The sequence below is a fragment of the Vidua chalybeata genome, chromosome 15 (assembly GCF_026979565.1).
Source record: "Vidua chalybeata isolate OUT-0048 chromosome 15, bVidCha1 merged haplotype, whole genome shotgun sequence".
Lineage (NCBI taxonomy): Eukaryota > Metazoa > Chordata > Aves > Passeriformes > Viduidae > Vidua > Vidua chalybeata.
The window spans coordinates 7,041,181-7,067,861 of record NC_071544.1 but is presented as its reverse complement, the minus strand read 5'-3'; the positions used below and the strand labels follow the sequence as shown (position 1 = coordinate 7,067,861).

Sequence of the window (26,681 nt, the reverse complement as noted above, 5' to 3'; positions counted from 1 at the left end):
TCTAATGTATGCTTAAGAAAATGGCTTAAAGTGGTGATTTTACCAGGAAACTGACACATTAGTTCATGCAAAATTCACCAAATACCAATACCAAATAATCAACTTTGACACATCAATGAAGTGCCTGGATTCAGCAGAGTACTTGATTCCATCCATGCCATTGCAGACTCCTACCGTTAACAAGGTGTTATTTCCAGTGTTGTACAGTACCAGCTCACATCCTATCAGAGTGGAAAGGTGTGTTCTTACAGCCAAATACTGACCCCCACATTGTTTTTTTTTCTATTATGTTACCCTGTTTTTATGTGAGATTATTGTCTGGGCTCAGGTAGCATCTTGAATTCTGGCTGCAGTGACACATCAGTCACCAGATGAGACAGGCTTGTCTGAGAGGAATGCACAAAGTGGATTGCTCTGCAGCTGAGGAGTAGAAGTATGACATACCTCAAGTTCCAAATCTCTGCATTTTCAATACATTCTTGCAAAACTGACTAATTATATCTGTGTTCCATTCCCAATAAAGACAACTTGTATGTTGTACAGTCATAGAATACAGAGAATTGCCTTTTCAATGCATGTAACAATGAAGAAGTTACTGAGCCAAATATCATAATAAAAATTCTGAGATCATTATCTGGGGAAAATAACCCTTATTTTGAGAGTTTTTAATCCATAACAAGCAGTGACAGAGACACTTCAGTCTATGTAATGGGAATAGTACCTGTGTAACTGAACAAAGAAATATGGAATAGATAATACCACACCAAATTATATATGGAAGAAAAACTGCATCATAAACTCTTTGTTAAATTACAAGGCTGCTTGTGCAACATAGTGGTTTATTCAGAGCATTCTCATGGTATTGTCATTCTGTTACACGACTCAGAACTTTTTCACAATGCAGGTCACACAGCAGGGAGGTTCTGTTTCAGATCAGTAATGGTAAATACTTATTTTTGATTCTGTAAGGCAGATGTAGGATCCCAGGACAGGATAAATCAGAGAGAAAGCTTCAATTAAACTTCCTCAGTGTTATGGTCGGGTTGTCTGTGGAGGTTTCTCAATCTCTGTCCTTGGAGGTTTTCTAGACCAGACTGGACAAAGACTTGAGTAACTTGGTCTGACCACAGAGCTGACCATTTTTTTAATAGATTAGACTAAGGATCTCCTGAGGTCCCTTCAATCCTGAATTATTCCTGAACTACAACTTGAAATATAAGTACATATTAATCTATTAAGTGACTTCTCTTTCCTCGCATAAAAAGCAACATTAAAAAAAACCCCACACCTTAATTATTGCATAAGAAAAAGGGCAAAAATAAACCCCAACTCTTTATAAATACAACATAAATGATAAAGACTACAATCTTTATTTCTCTCAACCACTTAGACACCCTTTCCTTTATAAATGTTCATTCACAAAACATGTTTCAGGCTACTTAGAGTAAGAACAGTATTATTTGTGTTTCATTTTTGCCCAGAACAAATGAGAAAGTTTATCCAAGAGTTAGAATATTTCATACATAAAAGATATCTTGAATTTCCATCCAAATAATTTTGGACAGTGTGTAAAAACCACATTGGATACTCTGAGTGGCATAGGTATCAAACATCTCTAAAACTAGAATAGTTTCCCTGCATGGACCTGCACAGCAAGGCAGCATCTTAGCACTTTCCCACATCAACTATAGTGGTGTCAGATGGATAGAAGAGAGAAGAATCAGCCAGAGGATAACTCCCCTAGCACTGCCAAAAGCTGGATAATATAAGGCTGAATTATTTTACAATGAATGACTGCTGTCATAAGCAATACTAACTTTGACTTCAATATATAAACTTAAGACATAGGAAAATGGGATTGCATTCAGTAAGAGAAAGTAGCTTGTTTTTGCTAAATACTGGTGGAATTTGATCAGCCTGGCTAGCAGTACCAAATAACATGAGCAAATGAAAACAAAATTAACTTGTCTCACAAAGCTCTCATCATTAGCAAGGTGTGATCAAGAGATGAAAATATTTTATTTTTTAACTTTGCCAAATCTGCTTCTAAGTCAATTTCTTCTCTGTTATTCCACCAAAGTAAAATAACATTTCCTAGGCTTGTCTACTTGGAAGGTCAACCCTTCCTCAACCCAAATCTAATGTCATAATCAAAACTAAAGATGATCTTATTATTCACTCTGACTTTTACTTGCTGAAAGAAAACCAATTAAATTGTTTTCCTGTTCAGATGCAATATTTTGCATTTGAGCATCAGTAAGAAAAAGTAAAGAAAACTTGGAGTTCAGAAAAAAACAAAACAAAATCACCCATACAAAAAAATTACAACCCTGCTGAAGAATACAGATATTTATTTTCTTTAACAAGAGCTACTGAAGAAGGTTAAGCTCGTATTTGAGAGATAAAATTCCAATTCCTATTCTAGAAACAAGACAAATGGACAAGTAGTGACCCAAATACAGAACACACTCACCAATCTGGTGACTTGGCTTTCCCCTCAAGCAGCAAATTGAATTCTTGTCAGAGAAGGAACCTAACGAGCGTTGCCACATCTTGCCCCAGCCCAGCTGCTGTCCGTGAGGAAACAAGGCACCCTTGGCCAGGGTGGGTAAGAGTTGACCCCATTTTGGTGGTTGTTGGTTTGTAAACAGGCCAAAATGCCTACTCAAATTTCATCTGAATCCACAGTTCTGCAGTGTCTCAAATATTCATTTTCATTCTTCCCCCACTTCAGTAATTCAGCAAGAGCTGAAGAGCATTAGCAAGAGCACTGGCATTAACTGTTTGAATTGCTGCTATCAGTGACCAAGGGCAAATACAGATCAGACTGACAATAGACTCCAGTGCCCTCCTGCCCCTAGATGTTTTGAAAACTAATCTAAAAAAAAAAGCATTAATTCTTTAATGTAATTGATGAAATAAGACAACTGTAGTTACATACAGGGAAGAAGCCCACTATCTTAGGAAATAAAATGACTTTAGAAACATATTTCACTTCTTTTCACAGGTATGTGATAGTCACAGTTTGCACTGTCTTCTAAAGTAAGAGACCTGAGGTCCAGGGATTCCAGTACCTGATAAATATTACTATTTCATAAAAGCTATATTATGTTGAAGAAACTATTTAATTTTGAAAAAGACAGTAGACTACTTAAGTAACTTGATATCATGAAGAATAAGCCATTATTAGTTTTCAGTACCACCTCCATCCCTTTCAATGGTCTAAAAATTTTTAAAATAAGACCTAACCACATGTGCCCTCCAAAGAAAATAATAAAAACAAAGTATAATGTCAGATCATACCCTACACCCTGCTAAGGTATGTAACAATATGACATGAATTTTCCAATAGCATATATAAATACTTATTTTTCTTGACAAAATCACCAGTTACAGTCATCTGAAAAGAATACCAGACCTACAGAAAAAAAAATGCCTAAAGTATAATATTTTATACTAAAGAGATCCTAAAAAATAAAGCAAAAAATAAAGGTGAATATTTACCTCATAAAATTCATACCTTCTCAAAATAGGATGGTAAAGTGCTAACCCATCAGCTTTCCATACTTCCACATAATTTATTGGATATAAGATTATCAGGGATTTAGTTAGAAATATATTTTTTTCTTTTGGAAAATATCTTTCGGCACAAGAGATGCCTTCCTGAACATGTAATTTTTTTTTCCCAAACCTTAGCAAATACATTTGATACTTTCTGGATATAGACTTTAAAAAGGGCCCCTTTTTTGTTTCCAATAATCCCTTGATAAAATGCAGGGTTATTTGGAATAAGGAAAAATTTACTCTTGTTCAAGCTGAATATAAAAGACAAAATGCATTAAAAGTTTAAAAACCATTTGATTTTGTTTCTGTCCTTTTGATTATATATGTACTCTATGTTCAACTATAGAATGATAAATAAAGAAGAAAAAAAGGCACTTTAAATTATTAGTTTCTCTGTGGAAATCTATGTTGCCAGTATGGTCTGGGGCTGATAGGCAGAGATTAGATATTTGTGTACTGCATTCCCTTTAAGATTTAACTCCAGGTAGCTTGAAAGTGTTAAAAGTTTGTTGCAGAGCTCCTGTACAATTCTTCCTTTCATTTGCAAACACTGCATCACCTTGTAAGTGCTATGAGAACTCCCAGAATGCAGAGACTGCTGCAAAGATGTACTGAGATATAATGAAAAAAGGAAAATACTTCTCCCTTGCCTACCTGTAGGGTAATAAATCTGGGGTGTTATTTGAGCTCCAGCCTGAAAGCCCAACCCTCAGCTGGGTGTGGGTGGGTTTTATCAAAACCCTACAAACACTGGTTCCCTTGTACACAGCCCACCCTGATCATATGCACTGATGGTGAGCCTGAATTTCCTTCCTCTCTTCAGACTACACAGAAGAATCATCTACTGCTGGGGATGAATTTAGCTCTTCCTGAATCATCCTATCTCCACACTGAAGAGGAGTCAAGGATTTCCTGTTCATTTTCAGTGTGCATTATGCCACTGAAATTATACCTTTTCTCTTCTCAGCATGCTTGAGATGAAATTTCTGAGGACAAATAAAGAACAAAGTACCTGTCCCAAGGAAGCCACACTAGAAGCTGATGGTGCCAAAATGGCAACAGACATAGTGGAATTCATCACTGTTTGCTAAACAACACATATCTCTCCTCCACACACAGTGCTGTACAGGTTGAATTGGCACAGAATCCAAACTAGGAAATCTGGATATGGAGATGATGAACAAGATGAAAAAAGGGGCACTTTGATAAGACCATCTGCTGATAGAGGAATATCCTCTCTGCAAGGGCCATGATGCAAAACAGTCTCAAGCTGAAGAGACAAAGGGGATGGAATACACATTAACTTTGATAAAAGGAAGAAAAAAAAATTAAAAACTTAAAATTCTAGCTGTCAGTGGCCCAAGAATCATGTGTTTAGCTTTCCACTTAGTGTGCAATTGTTGGAAGTCATGTGTTGCCATGGTATCCTCCTGTGCTGAACACCTCACTGCTGGGGACCCGCAGCTTCTTGCCTGGCATCAAACACACTCGCCTCTAACCCAGAAAAGCCCTGCCTGGTCAGCTCCTGGAGTTCTACCATTTGTCCCATGTGACCTGATTACAGCTTTGATCCATGGCCAGAGCAGCCATCTGCAAAGTACTCAAAGCTCCAGCAAAAGGCTGCTTTGATTTCTTTTCAGCACCTTAAAAGTACTCATAAAGTCACCTTGAGCACACAAAGATGACTTCTCTTTCTCTTGTTGATGAGATTTCACAGATGATCTGATTAGAAAGTGTTTGGTACTGGGCTGCACTGCCACGGGCAGGAATGGTACCCTTTTGACTCTGTTTCTGGCTTTTTCCAGATTCTCTTACTGAATGGAAGTTTTTAACCTAGTGTGCTTCTCTGGTGGTTTTTGTCATGAAGCAGAAAAAAAATTCTAATGATTTCTGCTTGGAACACCTCAGGCTTTCACATAAATGAAATGTCCTGAAAACAATTATTTCTCATTCATCAGCAAAGTATTCCCCCTGCCTGTGTGCTTTTCCCTGGTCAGTACAGCCACATGGGGAGCTGGCTGTCTGCTAAGGGCTTGGATGTGCTTCGTCCTTAACACACCACGGAAAGTGTTTCTGTGGAGAAACTCAGTGCATTCTTGGTTGTTCCACGGCAACAAAGAAATGTAGAAAATTAAAAAAAAAACAAAACAAAACAAAAAAAACCCACTGTCACAATGTAGATTCTGAATTTTACCTCAGTGTAACATAAATATAGCCAGGCCTAAAACATTATGAAACAATACAAGAAGGAATTCAGTAAATTTTTGTCTTTATGTGGCACCATATAATTGAAATGGACAAAGGTCCAGATGTACCACATGAATCTTGAATAATTTTGTTTAAAAATATTCAAAAGAATCACAATTTCTGTTAGGCTGAGGATGTGCAATGTGATATCTTATTAGTTTATAGGAATATGAGGTATTCATCAAATTGTCTTGTACTTATTGCCTTTGAGCTCTCACTAGTCTTATGGATGATTAGCTGAGACATTCCTCTCAACAGTTACAATTCCAGAGAGGCAGGAAACAGCAGAGAAATAAAATAATTCTCAAGAATCATCAGAAACTCAGAAATACAAACTGCAGTGGCAGAGGTAGGGTGTAGAACAGATAGGTATTTACTAAGTAAATATTCAACTAAAAACCAAAAAACTCTCTGTTGCCTGCAAGTTGGAAAACTAAAAAATTAATATATAGGAAAATTGGTTTCCCTCTGGTATTATAACCCTCAGTATGTTGGAGAATAACAAAAGAAAGGGAGAAATAGAATAGCTCAGAGTAGGCCCCCTTGGACATGATAGCCCACAGGTTTAGAAGTATCTTAGCAAAACTGAATATTCAACAAGCTTCTGCTTTTAAAGGACCTCAGAGTGTAACTAGCTGTACGTGGAGAAAAACAGGATTTCATTTCTCAAAACTCATACTCTTTAAACTAATGGGGAATAGTCCTCTGTTACACTTTCAACATCTCACTAAGACTGCCCTTAAAAAGCTGTCTCTTGCATCTTAATAAATGTTATCACCTCCTCTATGTCATGTTTTATATTTTATATACAACCCTTTTGCACAAGAATTTCTAATTTGCAAATTAATCTATATTGATGCAAATCTAGGTTAACAAAAACTTGATATTGGCCACAAATGTCAGTAAGTATAATGACATGAAGAAAAAAGTAGCCCAGGTATTTAAGAAGGCATTCAATTCTGGCATCAGTAAGAGGATGAGGGGAAGAAAGGAAGGAGGAAGCAGAGAAACAATAGAAGGACATTAGGGACATTAACATGAATTGAAATGGGATAAAAAATATCATTACAGCTCAAATTACCCGACTTGACAATAATTCCTATTTTAAACAATGTATATCTGAGCTGGATTTCATAGAAGTATTTGTTATAAGACTAACAAAGAAAAGACAATTAGTAAAGATGTGTAAAAGATGTGTAGGAAATTGTACTGTACTGAAAGGTCATGCTCAGTAGAGAATGGCTGTAAGCAAAGCTCTTCCTTCTTGACATTAATATTCTTTAGTACTTGTGTGTTGATGAAATTTCTAATGAAACAAAATCAGCAGGCATTGTCAAGACCAAGGATGATCAGAACAACTATAACAAGAACTGGATAACCTTGAGGACTGTAGCAATATTAAGAACACTGATTTATGTGAACAGTGTTATGAAATGCCAAGTCACGTGCTCTTAGCACTATGCAAAAAAATTCTTCAAAAAGGTTGCAGGAACCCACTGCTGGAAAATAAGCGAGGAAGGGAAAGACCTTACTGTACTGTTCAGAAAGGACTCTCACCTGTGATATGCAGTTGTGAAGAAAGGCAGAGGTGGCTTTTTGAAGAAAGGCAGGATTAATGCCATAGTGTAATACAGATTTCATCTGGGACATTGTCCATGGTACTAGTTATTCCTAATGAAGAACTAATGCCAGTTCTGCATTTCTCTTAACACACTCCTGCATGAGAAAGCTAAAAAAGACTGGAATACTCAGTTTCATGAAAGGAAGTCTATGAGAAACTACAAGTGTTTTCATTAAATGTCCCAGTAGGGCCAGAGAAGACACTGAATTAAAAAGCATTGTAGGTCCAAACAGTGAGTATTAATTTCATGCCTTCATAAGGCATGAAAAGACTTGGGGTAGGAATTCACAGATTATCTAACCACTACAAGAAAGCAGTGGTGAAACAGCCATCCAAGAGGGTCAGAAGGGCAAAAAATCAACCTTCTTCAGGCATGCAGCTCAACCACTTTTTAGAAGTGATTATGACTTCAACACCTGCATTGAATGACTTGGAAAGTCACTTTCAATCTTATTCATCCTGCCCATCTACCTACCACCACTTTTGCCTTAAGTGATTCATGAAGAGTAGACACACAGATTTTCATCAAGACAGAATGATGTTTATGAAGATGAATCATTTTCCAAAGCAGTGTGACAGTGCTTCAAAACACAGTTCAAATGTTACTTTATCCACACTTTTTACTGGACTTCATTATTGCAATGACAGACAGGCTGGCTACACTTAATATCCTGATTTAAATCCATTCTACCTTTGTGATGCTACAACAGAGCTCAAAAATCCACAAATGACCTCTGCTCCAGCCATCCCAACTTTTATGGTAAATTCAACTTGTACCCTTTCTGTGATATAACAAGCATTAAATTTTCATATTGCATGGAACAACAACTTTGAGCGCTCAATAGCTCAGTTTTTAGGATTGCTTCTTGAAAGATAAGTGATCTGCATCAAACCTCTACTCTAAATCAGATAAAAGGGAAATTTCAATTTACAAGTCCCACGTTCTAAGTCTGAATGAGAACAAGTGCTCTCATTGAAAAGCAGAGACACAATTTTCTGCTTTGCCTGACTGATGTGACAGGTATTTCCTGGGAATATTTTCCAGAGCAGGTTGTAAAAGGATGAGAGGAGGGATATCTACTTTGTGAATCCCAATTAGACTTAGTCATCTCAGCAATGCAGGGAGATGGCAAGACCTTGTTGGCCATTTAAACAATGCTGTAAACAGAGACAGAAGATTTCCTCTGACTCTCCAGCTTCCCATCTTACACACATAATTGGAAAATAGAAAAATACCAGGTCCTTGCTACAAGAACAATTAAAAGACACTGTCACTGCAAAAATTTTCTCAATAAAAATCTCTGTAAGCCTGAATTATGCCAATAGTTTTCTCACACATTATAATCAACCTAATATATATACTACTGGTTGCATAATAGCTGGCTGCAGGTATGAGATCTTGAATCAAACGCTATCAATGGAAATTGTACACAGAACTACAAAAACCCCCAAAGAAACTAGATTTTATCCACTCCCAGAGCAACGTCCACTACTACATTTGCTGCTTGTGAATATCAGTACGCAGAATTTTAATGATAGTCTCAACTCTGTTTAGTTATGCATGGAAATTATTTCAGACAACAGTGCCACAAGAATTTTAGCATTTCTGTAAATTCCAAAAAGATGAATGAAATTTGGACACAAATATAAAGCATACTCATAAATGCTTTCTCAAAAGAAGTTCAGCTGTACTGAGTTCTTACCAGGCCGTAGTACATATTAAACACAGAAATCCCACATACTCCATAATACAGAACTTATTAAAAATACACATACTTGTATACTGTAATTAAAATGTTACATTAATCTTGAAAGTTTTTATATAATCTTAGAGTGTTAAATAACATGCTTGCAATATTGTCATTATAAAAGTGATCATGAATCTTTTTCAGAGAAAAGAGAGTTTTACTTCACAAGCTTTATCTACATAAGTTCAATAGCCATTAAATCAGTATATATAAACAGACTGTTTACATGCTTTGAAAGTTTAACTGCAGCACAGTGGTTAGGAAAAAAACCCACAAAACACCTATTTCAAGGACAATTCTAACCTCTTGCCATCACTTATAAGTGGAAACAAGCTGCCACACAGTTCAGCAGTAAAGGAGGATAAAGAATTGATAATAATCCTTGTGCTCCTCACATGAACTCAAACAAGGCACGTGAATGAGACTTTTAAAGCTGTAAATTGTCCATCAAAACACAGAATAACTTTTGCTAATCCTTGTGCCACAAATTACTAATCCATCTGGAAAGCTATTTTTTTGCTTGTGTTTACAAGGATCTAAACATCATCTTACAGAAAGACAACTGGGTTAGTAACATGTAAAAAAAAAAAAAACAAAACAAAACCAAAAAAACCCTGAATACAAAACCTGAAAAAACCAGAACTGACAGAAATAAAAACTCTAAAGCAGTTGACCAGAGAATAAGTAGGATTTGCAGAAGTACTTACAGCTTTCAATCTCCAGCGTGCAGTTCTGCTCATCCAGCGGATATCTCCGCAGGTCCATCATGCAAGCAGCCGTTGTTGTAATTCTGGGAAGGGAAGAGAAGAGCTTGTCAATGTGCAGGTTGTTAATGTGCCTTGTTCCAGTCTTTCCTCGATCACACTTTGGTGAAAGAAGAAACTGTATTGCTACATGACTGATGCTCTGCCTGATTTTGCTTGGATACCCTGTCTGCTGCTTGCTTGTAACCAGTGCTGTCCCAGGGAGGCTCTCCCAGCACAGCTTCCCCTCGACACAGCTGCCTGCTGCTGTGTGCTAAGCACAGCTGACTGGCCAAAGCACCTGGGCAGCCTGCTTCCACACCATGAGAACAATGAGAGCATTGGGCAGCAGCCATTTCTACAAGCTTTCTTCAAGCTGAAAGGCTGACCAAATGAATGAGCTCAAATTGCAAAATCCAGGATGATGATCTCCACAATGGGACCCAATGGGAATAGATGGAGTGCCTCCAGCACATGCAGACATTAAGACATGACAGGATCAATGTCTTTCCAAGGTACTAATGAGAGACTGGGTGACAGTTTCTTTCTCAAAATCCTGTCTCATGTATGAGGTTTACTACTGGCTTTTCATAGTAGATATTTAGAATGTTCAATAAGAGTTCAAAAACTTCTTGTATGTTGTTCTGATAAAAAGACTTCAAAGAACTCTTTCATTTGATAGTTCTTATTCTTTCTCCTTGAATACCTAAAAATGTTCATTAGTGGCAGAAAATTACAGTTGCCTGGTCAAAATTCACTCAAAATTGACTGTAGCAACCATTCCTGCAAGGCAGAAATTAAGAATCTTCATAAGTATGCTTAACTGTCCTATCCTGTTCGTCTCTTGGAGAAAAGGAACATCTTTTGGCACCAAGTTCTTTCTTCATTCCATATAGGTGTACTCACAGAATTGCTTTGGAAGAAATAATGTTTTTAATCAGTGTGCATTACCAGAGATGCTTCACAAGAAAGCTTTTTGGAGTGGGACAAAAGCACAGGGGAAAAGGCTCCTTTGGTGCCTCTCAGTGAAAGCCTTCCAGATTTTAACAAAACCAGACTGCTGGGGAATACATGTGTGTTGATAGCAAATGCAAATGGAGCAAGCAGCAGCACGTATTGGTAAAAACACCTCTTGGCAGTTAATACTTGGTTCCTTATTTTTAAATATAAAGAAAAATCAAAGAAATCGCCCTGTTCCAGTATCAATATAAGACTGATTATTTTGGGGCAAACTTCAAGAAAGGCATAGTGAGACCAGAAAAAAATTACAGCTTGTGTTTCTTGTTGGGTTATGTTTGGGTTTTTTGTGGGGAGGTTTATTTTGATTTCCTCAGTATTTCCATACTTAGTTGTATATTATAGCCAGGATTTTACATGAGTTTTGGTAGTTCACAGAGGAAAAGGCAGAGCACAGATTTACAGCCAAGGTTTAAATGCACAAAAGAGTTATGGTAAAAGCTAACCTGGTTGACTACTAAGTTTTCTCAGAGCTTTCTCTGCACTAAACACTTCCTACTAGAGCCTACCAGATCCAAGGGTTCCACACAGACACAACCCCCAGCCCGTGCTACCCTCTGTGAAGTGTCTGTTCCCACTGGTGGAGAACTCACAATTCTCACACATTTCCAGAGGATTTTTGGTGCAAAAAACCCAAGAGTGGCCAAATGCTGCAGACAGCTGGGACAAAAGCTCTGTAGAGAACATTAGGAAATCACTAAAGGACACAACGCCCTGCACCTCACCAGAAAGTAAAGAAAAAAAAAGTGGCACAGCAAGGAAAATGATTTGTAGAGCAGGGATTTTATCAAGTCAAAAGAGAAGTTTTGAATAACTGAATGTATTTAATTCAACTTGCTTGTTCCTTCCTATCCATAATGCAAATCCATCGAAATAAAATCAGTAGTCTGTCCTTTCCTCTCCTCATACCTCCCTCATATTTTTAGCCTGGCTTCTCACATTTATAGCAAAGTAGAAGTTCCCTTTCATCTTCATAATTAATTAAACAGCAAAACTACCTTTGGATAATTCTTAGTGGTTCACAATTCATGGTGATTAGCTAAATCAAATTACCAAAGCAACAGAGTGCAAGGATTACCACCTTGGAATACTTTTAAAGGCAACAGACATGACCCACACCTATTCAGACAGTTCATCTTAGAAGTTGGGAACACTTGAAACAAGCCCAAAGCCTCTCCCCTAGAGCAGAGCTGTTTCAATTTTCACAGCATGATTAAAAATATTTTTATACAGCCTGTACTAGTGCAAAAAATATAACATTGTGTTTTGCATAAAGTAACCTTGAGAACAAACAGTGAAAAAGTGAAAGCTTTTAAGAAAACAACACAGTGACTCAATGCACTGCAGTCATTAGGGATGATATACAATAACAGGACCCAGAGAGGCACCACATGAAATGAAACACATCACAGAACTGTTTCTCTCATACATTCATCTTTTCATCTGTTGCTAAAGAAAGAGAAACCTTGTGATTATTTTATGATTCCTAACAATGAAAATGAGTTTTCATCTTCCTCTTTTATGAACTATATTTTGAATGTAGACTGATTACAAAGCACAAGAAAAAAGAAACCCCTGAAGCACCACTAAACTAACTACAGTATTATGAAGTAGACCTAGAGAAAACTTCTCATGTTAAAAGAAGCACAGCTACAGCACAAAAAATATGCACCACAACTGACGTGCAGGGAAAGTAAAGTTTGCTGTCAATAATTAAAAATAATTCAGATAAATTCTGAGAAAGCTGAAAATCTGCTCACCTCCAAATCTCTGGAGGGTTTGTGATTCAAAGAAGAACCAGAAATTCTCACTACTTCTTTAAGAGAGCAAATGTGAAGGCCATAAAGAACTTCTTTAAACACTTCCAAACAAAGTGAGGCAGAAAATTATACCCCTCTTATAGTACTATCCCAGAAGTGCTAGTAGGTCCTATTTTTCAGTTCTATGCAGGGAACAATTTTTCCAAATCCTATAAATTTTGCTTTTCTGACAAGTTCAAATGGGATTTGAAATCCAAAATAGCAACTTAAATAGTTCTGACATCACTAGTGAAGAAAAAACAGCACTGCAAGACAGGAGAGCAATGCTAATGCCATGTGGAGAAGAACAGAATCCAATTCCCTCTTGGAGCTGCAATAGCTTTGCAAAACTGTGGAGAATAAACAGTAAGAGAAACTTATCTCTGCCCTGGAAGTAGCCCTGACCTACAATTACAGGTTTACAGACACACAGGAATTAGGAGCCAGAGGGTGACAATTTCAGATAGCTCTCCTGAGTAGAGTGGTGGTACAAGAACTCTGTCACACTCTCCTCTCCTGTTCTAGCTCTAACAGACCATCATTCGATGGAGTCAAAGAAAGAGCTGAACCCCATTAAAATACAAAAAGTAATTCTTTCTCTAAACGTATGCACATATATCCTGTTGAAAGCAGAGGGAAATTCTGCTTCTGCTTTGTGTATCTGTAAGCTGACTGACTCCCCATTAACAGCACCAGGAGCAATCCAAAGCACTCACATGGACAACAGACTCAATCTCTTTATTGAGGACCTTATACGAAATCTCTGTGTGTGGTAAAAGAGCATCAGGAACTCTTTAAATAAGTTACTGAAATAATTTACTGCAGCTAAACCCACTGTTCACCTTTGCTTCTTGGAAAAAGTCCTTGTGCATGACAGCTGGAAATACCTGTGACAGCAGCAGCCAGCAGAACCAATTTTAAATACCTGGAAATTCTATGGGATAAATATCAGTGGGATAAATCTCCTGGATGATAACATTGGATTTAAGCATATGTCAAGGCTGATAGACATACTAACAGATCTACTTTTAAATAAAATAAACTTATTGCTAATTAGGGAGTTCACAGAATTTTTCTCCTTCTGTTTATTCACAGAAAAGAAAAGCTTCCCTTGTGTGATCATAGGTAAAGGGTTGGCTGTAGGAAACTCCAAACAATAATGACATTTCTAAAAATTCAACATTAAATCTCAAAATTCAGCTACTGAATTTTTCAACTATAAATCAACTATAAACTTTCAACTGTAAACAGCATATAGAGTCTCAGTGTAGTTTTCTAGGAAAAGAAGACCAGCTGTTAACGCTACCTAGATCTGTAATGTACTCTCTTTGAACACTACTCCTCAACATTTCCTGAATATTCCAACCTGAGTGCCAACAGCTCACTTTTCTGACTCCATTTGGAAGTTATGACATGTAGATATTTCCCCCTTGTTTCCATAGTGTGCAGTCCTTAGACAGTAAGGTGCTCTCTGAAAGCACTAGGTATATTTGTCATATATACTTAGTGCTTTCAGAGTATATATGCTTTATTTATATACTTATATACACAAGCTGAAAGGCATAACCGCAATACAAGTTAAGAATACAAAGGATATTATACTAAAGCATTATCTAAATGTAATACAAGAAAAGAAAAAACTTTTGTAGCTCATAAAACACAGGGAGTCAGAACCCACACAGAAACTTCGACCTCGTTAAGTTTTGTTGTTGCTGAGATTATTGATGAAATACCAGATCTTTAAAGGAAACTAAAATCTGTATGCCTCTGATCTTTCTTGGGAAGATGTTCTGCATTTCTCTGCTGAAGTACAGCCTATTGTGCCATCTGCATGCCAGAAGGGAAGAGTCATGGAAAAACAGAGAACTGGGCTCTTACATGGTAAAAGAATTCTGTCACAGAAGAATCAGAATTTTGCTGCAGGGTTCCAGTCCATCTTCTGCTATATGCTACAGATGTAGCTCTATAAATTGTTCTTTAAGTGAGATAGCATATCCTACTATCCTGTCACTGTGTCCAAAATTCAGCCATAGCACCATCGTAATTTAAGTCCTTGCAAAAAGCACACATCACACTGCTGTAAAATTTTCTGCTACAATAACCTCAGCTTTAGACTGAATTCATTCAAACCTTTCTCTGAAGTAATAGGTTCTTCTCCAGGAAATAACACCTACATAAAATGGCAGAAAAGCTCAGAGGAGCACTTCATAATTTTAATATTTTATCACTGAGAAATGTATCCTTGTCTTGCAGCATTCACTTCACTTCTCCCTTTCAAAAGAAATAAATAAAAAGGAGTATGCTGAAATACTACAGGACTTACAGAAAATGGAACAACATAAGCATGATCAGTAGTATCAAACAAGCAACGTTGGAATGAAGGGTAGTATGAAACAAGCAACCTCCAGCTGTCCAGAGTTCATAGTCCTTTTGCTTTACTAAACATCACTGAAAACCTGAAAGTCTTACTTTCAAATATTTCACAAAACATGCGTCTTATTCTGGTTGGGAAAATTCATGTCTACTTCATTGCGTGTCAGCATTGAAACAAGAAGTGCATTATTTCACTTTCTTTCTCTTAAAAAAATTATATTGTTACCATCCAAGTCACACTGCATAAAATAAATCATATCTACAAAACATTTTTAAACCAGTTTTTCTGATATTACACCACATTAAATACAGACTCTCAAACTAGGCAAGAGAGCTAGAACTTTTCAAGGGGACATATGAATTTGGTGAGTTTTTAATAAGTTCTCACCACCTAAAATAACGTGCTTAGCTCTAACAAGTACATTGCATTGTAAACATACCCTATAATAACAATTTTTATTGCTGACACAACCTGCACCTCCTTCTGTTAGTGAGGATCTTGTGCTCTGGATAATGAGCTCACACAGAAGCTGCAGCCACTTGATTATGTTCTTAATCCATGGTTTCTGTGTATTTGATTTATTAGATGTATTTGATGTATCAGATTCCAGGAAACTGAGTGGAAGGTGTTTTCACTCTTCTGGAGGAAAAAAGTTCTACTTAAGTTAAAAACTAATGTGAAAGTCAAAACAATCTTCAGTAAGAAGTTTTATTGCAGATTGCAGTAAGATTGCAGCTTATTTAGTAATTCTTACAGAAGTAGTAAGATAAGAGCCCCAAACTCTCATTCCTCTGGCTTTTGTGAGTCAGACACTCATTTCCCACAGGAAAATGTCAACAGAAATAATAAATGCACGTGGAGTCTTAATGAGCAGAATTACTCGCAGATCCAAAAAGATGGGAAAACCAGTAAAAAACTCTATGGTACAGACCAGAAATTATTAAGTTTCTTTCAACAACCTTTACAATAAAGCACTAACCCATGCAATTCTTACAAAACACTGAAACAAAAGAAAAATGAACTCTCCCTGTCCTAAAACAGGAGTCACACTTTAAAAACAATCAAACAGGGAGACAGTTAAGAGTCAGCATGAAGGTGAGCTGCAAAAAGCGTGGTAGAATACCAGACAGGTTATTACTACCTAACTCAATTTTTATTAGAAATTTTTATCCAACACAAAGTGGAATGCAAAGAGAGTTGCACTGCCTCTGTGTAGGATTTCTATTAGACCATTTACTTTCCATGCCTTTTCTCCCATTAGACAATCTCCTATATACTTTGCATTTCTAGCAAAAAAGGAAAGCTCACAAATATTTCCTCTTTTCTGCTCTGAAAGAACTTCACTGGAGCTAGTAATGAAGTGTTCACTCAGCTTTTCTTAATATCTTCTATTTTCTGTCTATAGACAACCTGCCCTTCCCTAAAATGCATCAGAAACTATTTCAGTAGCATGTCAAAGTAACATGGCACACATAACCATGATTTGCTCACCACAATAGAGAATGAGTAAAGGAAAAATCCTCCTCCAAGCAGATCCACAATGACATCATTATGTATCAACGCTGCTGCCTTGCAGTTACCACCATTGCCCAAGATGTCGAGTGCCCCAGTTACTGAAACTTTCTAGAGAACACTGCACTAGGCCACCTCTATCCATGACCAAGTCTTATAAAAATGTAGATTTTAAATTTTTTTTTTGTTGGTTTTTTTTTTTTTTTTTTTTTTTTGGTTCTGCTTTTCTTGATGTCAAAGAGGATGGTGTTCTCCCATTCCTTACTCCCTGAATAGGTCTCAAACCAAACTGTCATTCACCAGATACTCAGTTTAAAAAAACAGAGCATGCCATGCCATCTCCCAAAGTAAGAGCCACAGATCTGTGTCCCAGAGAAGCACATCCTGAGCAACCTGAGCCACTGCAGCACAGCCCCCTCAGCCCCTGCAGCTGGAATGTGCTCTCTGCTTGTTACAGAGTGCTCTTGCAAAATGCATCTCCACACTTACCTCTGGTAACACATCCTCTTTCATTCTCTGAGAGGTGAGCCACTATCCAACAGCTGTAGAAAATAATTTTATTTTTAAGAGAGTTCCCATGAGAGCTGGAAACACATGCAGTTGCTAAGCTCATCAGAAGGAGAATGATGTAGCCAAAATCTCCTCTGTCCCCACCTTCCCTCTTCCCTCATGCATCTTGGAGGCTTGAAACAGTGCCACAAGCAAAAAAGAGAATGAGAAACTGTCCTGTTTTGTCCTGCTATTGCACAGGCTGATTACATCTCCTGCAATCATTCAGTAAAATAACTTAAATATCCTTGTAACTGACTACTGTCATGAGATCAATATCTCTAGCTTTGCAAATAAATATTTTAGCTTATTTCTGATATTTAGGGCAGAGTAAGAGACACATACCCAAGTATGTAATTTTACCGTACTGACATTCTTTCAAATATCACTGTAATATCAACTGTCAATAAAGGCAGAACACAAACAAATAACACACATGATCTTAAAGCTCCAAAGGATCTGAAAGCCCTCAGACTTTATGTCTGCTATGCTAATGTATTACACTGCCATTGGCTAGATTAGCACACTGACACTAATATCTCAGTTTGCTTTTAATTTTATTGAATGAGAATTATTTGTAGTTAGTAGATCATAATGCTTCATCCCCCTGTGGCAATAAGGGGATGGGGATAGTGAAGTGCATGGGTAGGTTGTGATTTACACAGCAGATTTTTTTTAAATAAAAAATTCTGCAGTGCACAAAAATGTGTGTGCATATATATATGTATGTATGAACATATATATGTACACATATATATATAATGATATATACATATGTATGTATGTGTATCTCATTTCTACTGGTAAAATAGAAGATAATATAAGGGTTATTATATTTCAGTGAGAATGAGACTGTCCATACTAGATTTATCTTGCATCTACAAAGCCAGTGCACATAATACTAATTACATGCATGTTTGCATATCCTCACCTGATCAGCATCTCCAGGGGCTGTGTAAAATCTTTTAAAAGGAAACAATAAGAAACCAGCTTCCCCTCCCTCTCCTGCCCCTTCCTTCTGACTGCAAAATTCATGACTTGATACTTTAAAAACCGTATCTTTCAGGACTCAACTCAAAGGAAAATGGAACCCCTGATTTGAAATACTTAAAAGTATCTTTCTTCCATATATACAGTGGGTCTCAAAGTATATGAAAGCATGATTTAAAAAGTAAACAAAAATAGCTCTGAAACACAGAACAATTGAATCAACTGTGCAGCCATACCAGTTAACACTATTAATTCCATTCTGTGTTCATATTCATAAGTAACAAGCAACACGTATACATTCACACACAAACACATATACATAACAACATAAATAACATATGCTCCTTCATCATACTTGATGAATGCTCTAACTTTTAGGGCTTATCCCTGCAGCTGTATTTTCCTTTTTTTTTGTGGCCAAATACCATTTTAAATCCCTGCCAAACAGGGTAACAAGGATTGGCTGACAGCAATTGGGAAGTATCTGACCAAGTTTTTATTCTTGATTTTATACAAGTCTTTATTACCAATAATTCCTGAATTGTACTTCACTACTGCATCACCCAAGTCAATTTTTAGATTTAACACAGAGAACAGAAGCTGACCACAATATTAATGTCACAAGACCCCAATTAATACCTAGCACCGATCTATAATTGCATTCCTAAGAATTGAACTTTTTACCACTGTTTGTATCTAATTTTTTACACCATTTGATTTACTGATTCCTGTAGCTGTTAAAATAAACAATAAAACTGCTGTCAACAAACCTATCATCTTATCCCAAGTGGTTTTAGGTTTGGCTTTTTACTGAAAAAAGTTACCATCATATGACTGCAAAAATGTAATAAGTATAATTGGACTGGATTATTCTTTTTTTCCCCACAGCTCTGATGTCAGCAGATCACACACGCTGCACACAAAGAGATCATTGGCCAGGTTTTAAAACTGTGTTTGATTCATGCCCTTAGGAGTGTCTACACAGCAGCACCAAGGGCCTATTTCCAGATATTGGAGTGGTACAACTGACATAATACATAACGACCTGGAACATCACACAGAATTAAAAGAGGCACTGTAAAATTACAGATAAGCCCTTGGGGGAAGGTTTGAATGGTTCTTTTGCAGCAACTGTTATGTCCATAGAGAGGTGATTACTGTGTAGTGTTGAGTTTTTCACTTAGGAATGAGAGCATTTTTCCCTAGAACAGGGAGAAATTTAGTGGGTCAACAGCACTCCAGGTAGTTAGATCCCAAGAATATGAGAAAAAAAACCCAACCAAAAGCCAAAAAAATATGTATAATAAAATGTACTTTTGATAGTGGTGTTAATGTTAAGGCTGCACCATATAGGTAGTATTTCACATGCCCTCTTGCACAAGTACAGGACTGCAAGACCTGTAGATCCAAATGTCTAAGCACATTACACCTCACAAAACTACAGAGGGGCAGGATGAAAACATTTTTAAGACAGAATGAATACCTTCAGTGTCAGAACCTCAACTAAGGTTCAGATCTTTCAGTCCAATGTGGTTAATTACAGACTACTTTCAACTACTTTTCTCACTTTTGCTCCTCCTCACCTACTTGCCATGATCTACAGAAAGGCCAACACTGCACTGCTAAGTGGGGGGGGAAAGGCAGTATTAGCAAACAAAAGAGGGCAAGAATCTCTGCTGCTAATTGCTTTTGGATTGCCTCATTTTGTTTTAAGTGATGTTTTCTTTCCAGAAGATTTGTTTTAGTTGTATCAAAGATATCACATAATTTATTCTGTAGAATGGATGCATAATTAATATTTATTTAAATACATATTATTCACCAATTAAAGGTTCAGTGCCTATATTTAATCCTACAAGTTACCTAGGCAGATGTACATGTACATCAAGCAGGACACCAAATCCTGCATGGAGTAAATAAGATCTGACCAACATGGACAGTATAAATACAGATAGTGGGTATTCCAGAACAACAGTTTGAATTTATAGAAGAGAAATCACTCATTTAAAATGACAACCAGAATTCTTAAAAATGGCTACAATTTATTTGACAATTTGTATTAAATTATTACCTATAAAGCACAGATGAAAGAGATGTATGTAAATCATCCTCAATGTACACACTAAGAATTAACACCTAGGGAAATAAAGCTACAGATCTTCACCCTTCACTTGAGCCCAGTGTGTCCAGAGTGTCAGTGGGACTTCTCCTGTCCAATTATCAGCTGGATCTGAGGCTGTTTAAGGTGTCTTGAACAAATCACCTGTTTACATTGTAGTTATACACCTCAGCTCAACAACTACTTCCATATGAACAGTATTTAATTGAGGAAATGATTAAAGATTTAGGAGATATTTTTAGGCCTACACTCACAGCAAATAAGTTTCAAATTACAAATTTCTATTATCATCAAATGACTTTATGTAAGGCTCCTGTAGAGAGCAGGAAAAGAAAAGACAAGAAAAACACATACAGATGACTTTTTATACAAAATATTGTTATGAGGACTTGGAAAAAGAAGATCCTTCTTATTTATATAAATGCTTTAGGATAGGTCTGATATGACCAAATTATGAACAAGCTTATTGTGCTCCTTTAATTCTTAAACATTGCTATTTTTCCTGCTCAGGCTAATCTGCAAGTGGAGATCTGTGGGGAAAACCCATTTTGCAGCTATTTCTGATCCTACTTCCTCTTTTCTCTCTTCTGACATATAGGTCTACTGACATGCCCAAGCCAGTACAATTCTTTTTTATATTGACAATGAAAAAATAAATTACTTAGAATTGCCTTCTATTACATTCCAGATGTCATATCTGGCCTCAACACTCTCCTCATCTATTTTGTTAGGCTTGTATTGCCCATTTCGTATCTGATCCATTTGGGACACCAAATACTCTTATTGCTTTAATATATTATTAAAGCAGCAGGAATATTATTTTGAAAATGGGAAGCCATGTTCTCCCTGAACATTTCAAAATCCATACCTACATCAATTCAACTCAGCTTTAGCTAAGAGTTTATTGGATGTGTGAGAGAAGCATAACAATGAGTCAAGCCTAATGACTAAAATTAACAAGGCATCTAAGTTAACTCCAGCCATCCTTCTGGAATCCAATTCCCAAGGGCTACATCTCCTCCTGTGCCAAAATTAGGATGCTCAGTCACGACCTTTCTCTTCCTCATCCTAATTTCAGAACATTTGTATCTTTGTTCCAAACAGATACAGGAAAACCACCCAACAGACTTCTGACATATCAGCTGCATCATACTGGCAAGAGCTGAAAGCTTGATAAGCTATGTAACACACTGAATGCTGGAAGTCTAAATAGGAAATCTGGATAGAAAATATTCAGTTGGTCCTGTTCTGTTTATGAAATAAAATCTTTGAAAATTCTCAGTAAGTAGATCTCGGAGGCCAGAACACTCATCCACATACTGCAAAAAAAAACCCAAAACAACAACAACAAAAAAAAAAAACCACCCCCCCCCCAAAAAAAAAAACAACAAACCAAAACAAAAAACCCACAAAAACCCAACAAACAAAAAAAAGAAGTTTCCTCTTCATGACCATATTTTCCTGTAAAAAATACTTTTAAATAAATTAAATCTGTATTCCCTTAAGACAAGCTTCAGAAATCTTATCAAGGTCCCTTCTTTTCCATTCTAAAGCTAGTTAGATCCATCAGTTTCTGCAGTCAACGTTATTTGCATTTATGATCAATAAAGCCATTAGATTTGGAAGATACGTGACTCTGACCTGCCAGACAGCCTAGGATGCTGCTGTTCACAATCCCATTAGCAGAGAGGGTGTGACCCGAGGCAGATTAGAATCAGTTGAACTCAGACTCTCTTTGACACCCTCAGCCTCAAAGAGTCTGAGTTCAACTGATTCTAATCAGAGTTTAATCAGGTCTTGGCTTCCCATAGACTTATGCAGACGGTGAGGATCACTTTTAACATTCTGTGCAGCCAGAACTGAATTTTAACACTACACACTGCACTGAAAGTTGAATCAATACATGGGCTACATATGAGGGGTTTCTTTGTATTGTGTACTTTTATAATTTAATTTAGAAAACATGTCCCCCATAGCTTTTTCTGTTACCTGGTCTCTACATGAACCTTTTTTTCTCCAAGAAACAATTTAAAACGAGTTGAGGTAGATGAAAGTCAGATGGAAAATGTCAGTCCTACCCAACACAGCAACCATACATATGATGAGAAATTAGATGTTTATCTCAGATGTGTAAGACCTGTCCGGGACCCATTGCTTCAATTCAGGGAATTTATATTTATAAAGTTAAAAATTTATTCACTTTATTATAAAGTGATCATTTTGCTGTAGAAAATGTACATTTTTCTTTCTTTCTTTCTAAACCAATCTCTAAAATTACTCCTATGCTTTACTTAAAAGTCTTTTATACATCAACAATAGGACAACACATGCTGCAACTCAGTAAATCAAATTCAGAGCCTTGGGAAGCATTTGCTTGATTAAATGCACAGGTGCTCTGAGGTGACTGCAAACACTGGCATAAAGCAAAAGCACCACTGGCACAGCAGGTTGAGCACAGAGCCATCCCTGAGGCACAGCACAGAGGTTGGTGGCTGCTGTGTCCCCTCTACACATCCTCAGCCACTCCTGAGCCCAGGCATGTGAGCAATGGCCATCCAGCCACAGCCATCAGCAAAACCTACAGGACCACAGACATGTCAGCACTGCTGTCACTTACCGTGGTAAAAAAGTCACCACTCTTCACCTGGCAAGACCTTTTGACTTTCTTAATGTACAAGGATAACCCCAGCACAGTAACAAAACCAGCACTCCCTCCATGAGGCAGAGTGCTCGTGGGAAATATGCTGGAAGGGCTTTTTAAAAATAACTACTCAGCAGCAAAGTCTTAGCAGGGATGGGGACTTCACGTTGGTGCTGCCTGCAATATGAGGTCACAAGGAGAGGACGCTGTGTAACAAAACAGACACACACTTTTATGGGCAAGCAGGTTTCCCAGGAGACAAACATGGGATGATACATGAAAATTATCTGTGCCATGTTTTAAGAGGGTAAGGCAATTCTCTATAAGCCAGTCCAGCATTTTTCTCATTTCCCAGTACACCTTCTCAAGTATGCAGTCAAATGCTGTGTTAGGAGAAACATCCATTTGTTTGGGTTTTGTTGGGCTCATTCAGGGCTTTTTTAATTGTCAAAACATATCAGTATTTTTGATACAAATTTACTTTCAGATATTTCAAGCATTGGCCAGAATTCATCACTACTGTCATGCATTACCCATGTTCATTTAACCTAATGCTAGAGCCAGTGACTCTGCAAAACCTCTCTCAGATGGTAAATCTCATTTCTAACCATAGACCAGAAATTTAGTGAACAATTTCAGCAGTTTCACAACTCTCCTGTTAAGGTTAAATGTTTTTCTCCTGCTGCCCCTCCAAGCTGACAAAAGAGAAGAGTAATCACACGAACATCAGAACTGCATTTCAGAAATTATTCTTAGGAATTTAGATGGGAGTCTGTTTATATTGTGATCCACATTTTATAGTGACAAAGAAACTGAGGCAATAACCAAAAATTGCCTTGCTCAAAATGGCTCCACTTTTCAGAATTTTCAACAGTTACCATCTCAGATGCTGAAAGCATTGCAAGTTTGATTGTGGTGCAGTGGATCTGTCTCAGCTTTCCATTTACTCCAAGACTTCTTCTATCAACAGATTCAAATGTGACTGCAGTGCCTTAAGAGGGTATTAGTAATGTCTCTGTTCTTGGAGTAGCAGAGACACATAAATTCAGAATTCCAGCACTTCACTCAGAGAGCAAACTGCACATTATGCAAAGCCTTTGCATTTTCTGTGCTAGGTAACAGAAACCATACTCTGGCTCAAGCCTACAACTTTCTATGGAGGAAAACCAGGTTCCCTTCAGGTTCTTTCTACTTCTTTTTAGGTCACTTCTTCATTCACATTTCTGCCTATTTATATCTTGGAAACCTTGGCACATGCCAGGCACAGCCCTAAGAGTCCCTCTCTCTCAGCATCACTTTGTGTCACTCCCAAAGGCTCACCATCCCCCAGCCCCTGCATGCAGCTTCAAGTGGAGGGGAATTCATCCCTGTATGGCCAGAAACAGTCAATATGTACTTGCTGAGGGGACACCTGTGGTACAACTCCCATTGCTAGGATGAGTACTGTCGCTTTTAAAAAGTAATTATAAACTTCCTTTCATTGTACCTGCAGCACAGGATATTTCCTAAACAAAAAAAAAGGAAAAAAAAAAGAAAAAAAAAAAAAGAAAAATAGACCAAACCAAACTGTCCTAGTATTTGCAAACAATGATCAGATGCACAGCAGTTATACTTAAAAGAAAACAAGCCTATAAATTATAAGGAAATATATATAAAATCTGTGACTTCTTTGGAGAACAAACCCAGAAAATTATTGAACAGAGAAATGCCAATATTATTGTGTGAAAGAAGCAATAATAGAAAATCTTGGGAGCAGAATGGCTATGAAAGACAGATTAAATCAAAGAAGAAATAAAATTTTAAGGTATTTTCTTCATTAGTTGTGCCTAAATTACTCTGTTGTTTCTTGCAAGCCATAAAAACAAATAAATGCATGAGTAGAAAAGAAAAGGAAAACAATAAAGCAGTAAAACTATTTCTTTGACCTGTCACATACAAATTACACTCGAATTCTAGAAATTAAAAAAGAAATGCTTTTAGAGGAACTTCAATATCTGGAAATCCTGACTTAAATTCTGGCAAGTTCACAGACTGAAGAGTCTGAGAATCTCTTGAGCACATAAGGAATGACTTAAATTTACCCACATAAAGCTTGCACTGCAAATGTCACATGTTCTCCGTAGGAACAAAGATGAAAATTCAGTGCTCCTGGCTGTGATTTGCTTGAAGGTTTCAGGCAAAGCTTGGCACAGGGGTACTTAAAAGAAGAAAGTGCACGTGCAAATTCTGCCTCTTAGCAACAGGATGTGATCAGAGTATTGGGTTTAAAAGGCAGGTGATGAATCACAAACCCTCCTAAATAACGAGGGCAACACACCCTCTTTGCACAGTGTAAATGCCACCAGAGGAGAAGATATCACATAGCTAAGCCACTACCATCTGCACAATTAATATATGCTCTAAGCAATGAGGGAGTAGGAGGAAAAGCATCATCACTTATGACTATGTAGTCATTAGCCAAGATCCTCATCTTCATTAGACAAATAAATTAAAATTCACATTTACTGAAGCTGTCACAGTGGCTCCAAAACAATACTTTAAAAATGGTCCCAGTGGATTTGGATGAAAATGATGCCTTTTGAAAGAGTAGTTGGTAAGCAGAAGCACAACATCAAATACACTGACAATCCCGTGCTATTGATCTAAGGCAACCCTCCACCCCCCAGCTTTCACAATAAGGAGAAAAAAAAAATAGAGCACATGATAAATTTCAGTGAAAAACAATAACTCAGGATAATAAAGGTCTGTAATTCAATGAAAAACTGACTACAAAAACACACTGCTTTTCCAAAAGTTTCAGAGCTTGGAGAGATTTTACATTAGAAAATTGCTTAACAGAAAGCATGGATGAGCACAGTGATGAGGTAGAATAGTAAAACTAAGCAAAGCCAGAAGGGGAGAGGATAATGCATTTTCAAAACAATCATAAGGAAGCAGGGAAACTTGGTCAGTGCTAAGTCTATATTTGATGAATTAAAATTTGAGAGGGGCGGGGTAGGGGTGCTATTTTCATTACTACTCAAACTGAAAATAGCACAAAAGTTATGCTCAAATAGAGAAAGGGAATGGTTTTTGCAACCATTCATCCTTTGTACCAACATTGAGAGGGACTTGTTTAACTAAATAGAAACTCTCCCATGTTCCATCATCACTAATTTTTTTTTTGTTAGATAAATCCCCTGATGCAGAACTGACACCCTGTTTTCCTACCTGGCATCACACTTCCAGAACAGAAGATAATAGATTGTCACACTAGGCCTGAACCATCAATGTCTTTTAAAAAGCACTTTGAACATTATGTTTTCCAGGGCTAGTAAGAGGTGCTGAACAACAAATAACTGTGAGGAATAAAACTTCATCCCTGTCTAACCTAAGGAGCAAAATGAATCCTGACACCCTTCTCATTTCTCTCAACTGAAAGAGAATTTTCAAAGTCTCAAAGTATAAGGATACTTTATTTCTAAAAACAGGGGGTTAGTTTAAGAGTTGTGCCATGGGCACAATATTAAATTTGCTGCATTCCCACCCAATTTTGCAGGAGTGGGAAATTTGGGATTCTCGGAGGGATATTCAGACCAGCAGTCTCTCTGGGTTTATCAGCTTGGCCATCACACATCTAACATCACACAACCTGCTGATCCAATACTTTACAAAGCAAAACAAAAACCTGTTTTTACTATGCATTGCACTGAAAAATACAATTTAATAAAAAATTCATCCAAGTGAAAATAACTGCTTTACCAGTGCTTTTTTTCTT

At 37.2% G+C, this 26,681-nt stretch overlaps 1 protein-coding gene across 5 annotated transcripts in view; it reads right to left on the bottom strand.

The window, feature by feature from the left end:
- GABRB2 (gamma-aminobutyric acid type A receptor subunit beta2) overlaps positions 1 to 26,681 on the bottom strand; it is a 139,970-nt gene that overhangs the window by 52,889 nt on the left and 60,400 nt on the right. For all 5 annotated transcript variants that reach the window (XM_053956773.1, XM_053956776.1, XM_053956777.1 and 2 more), the window contains one exon: positions 9,888 to 9,970. In XM_053956773.1, the coding sequence (XP_053812748.1) occupies positions 9,888 to 9,970 (83 nt within the window). The remainder of the gene's footprint in view (positions 1 to 9,887; positions 9,971 to 26,681) is intronic.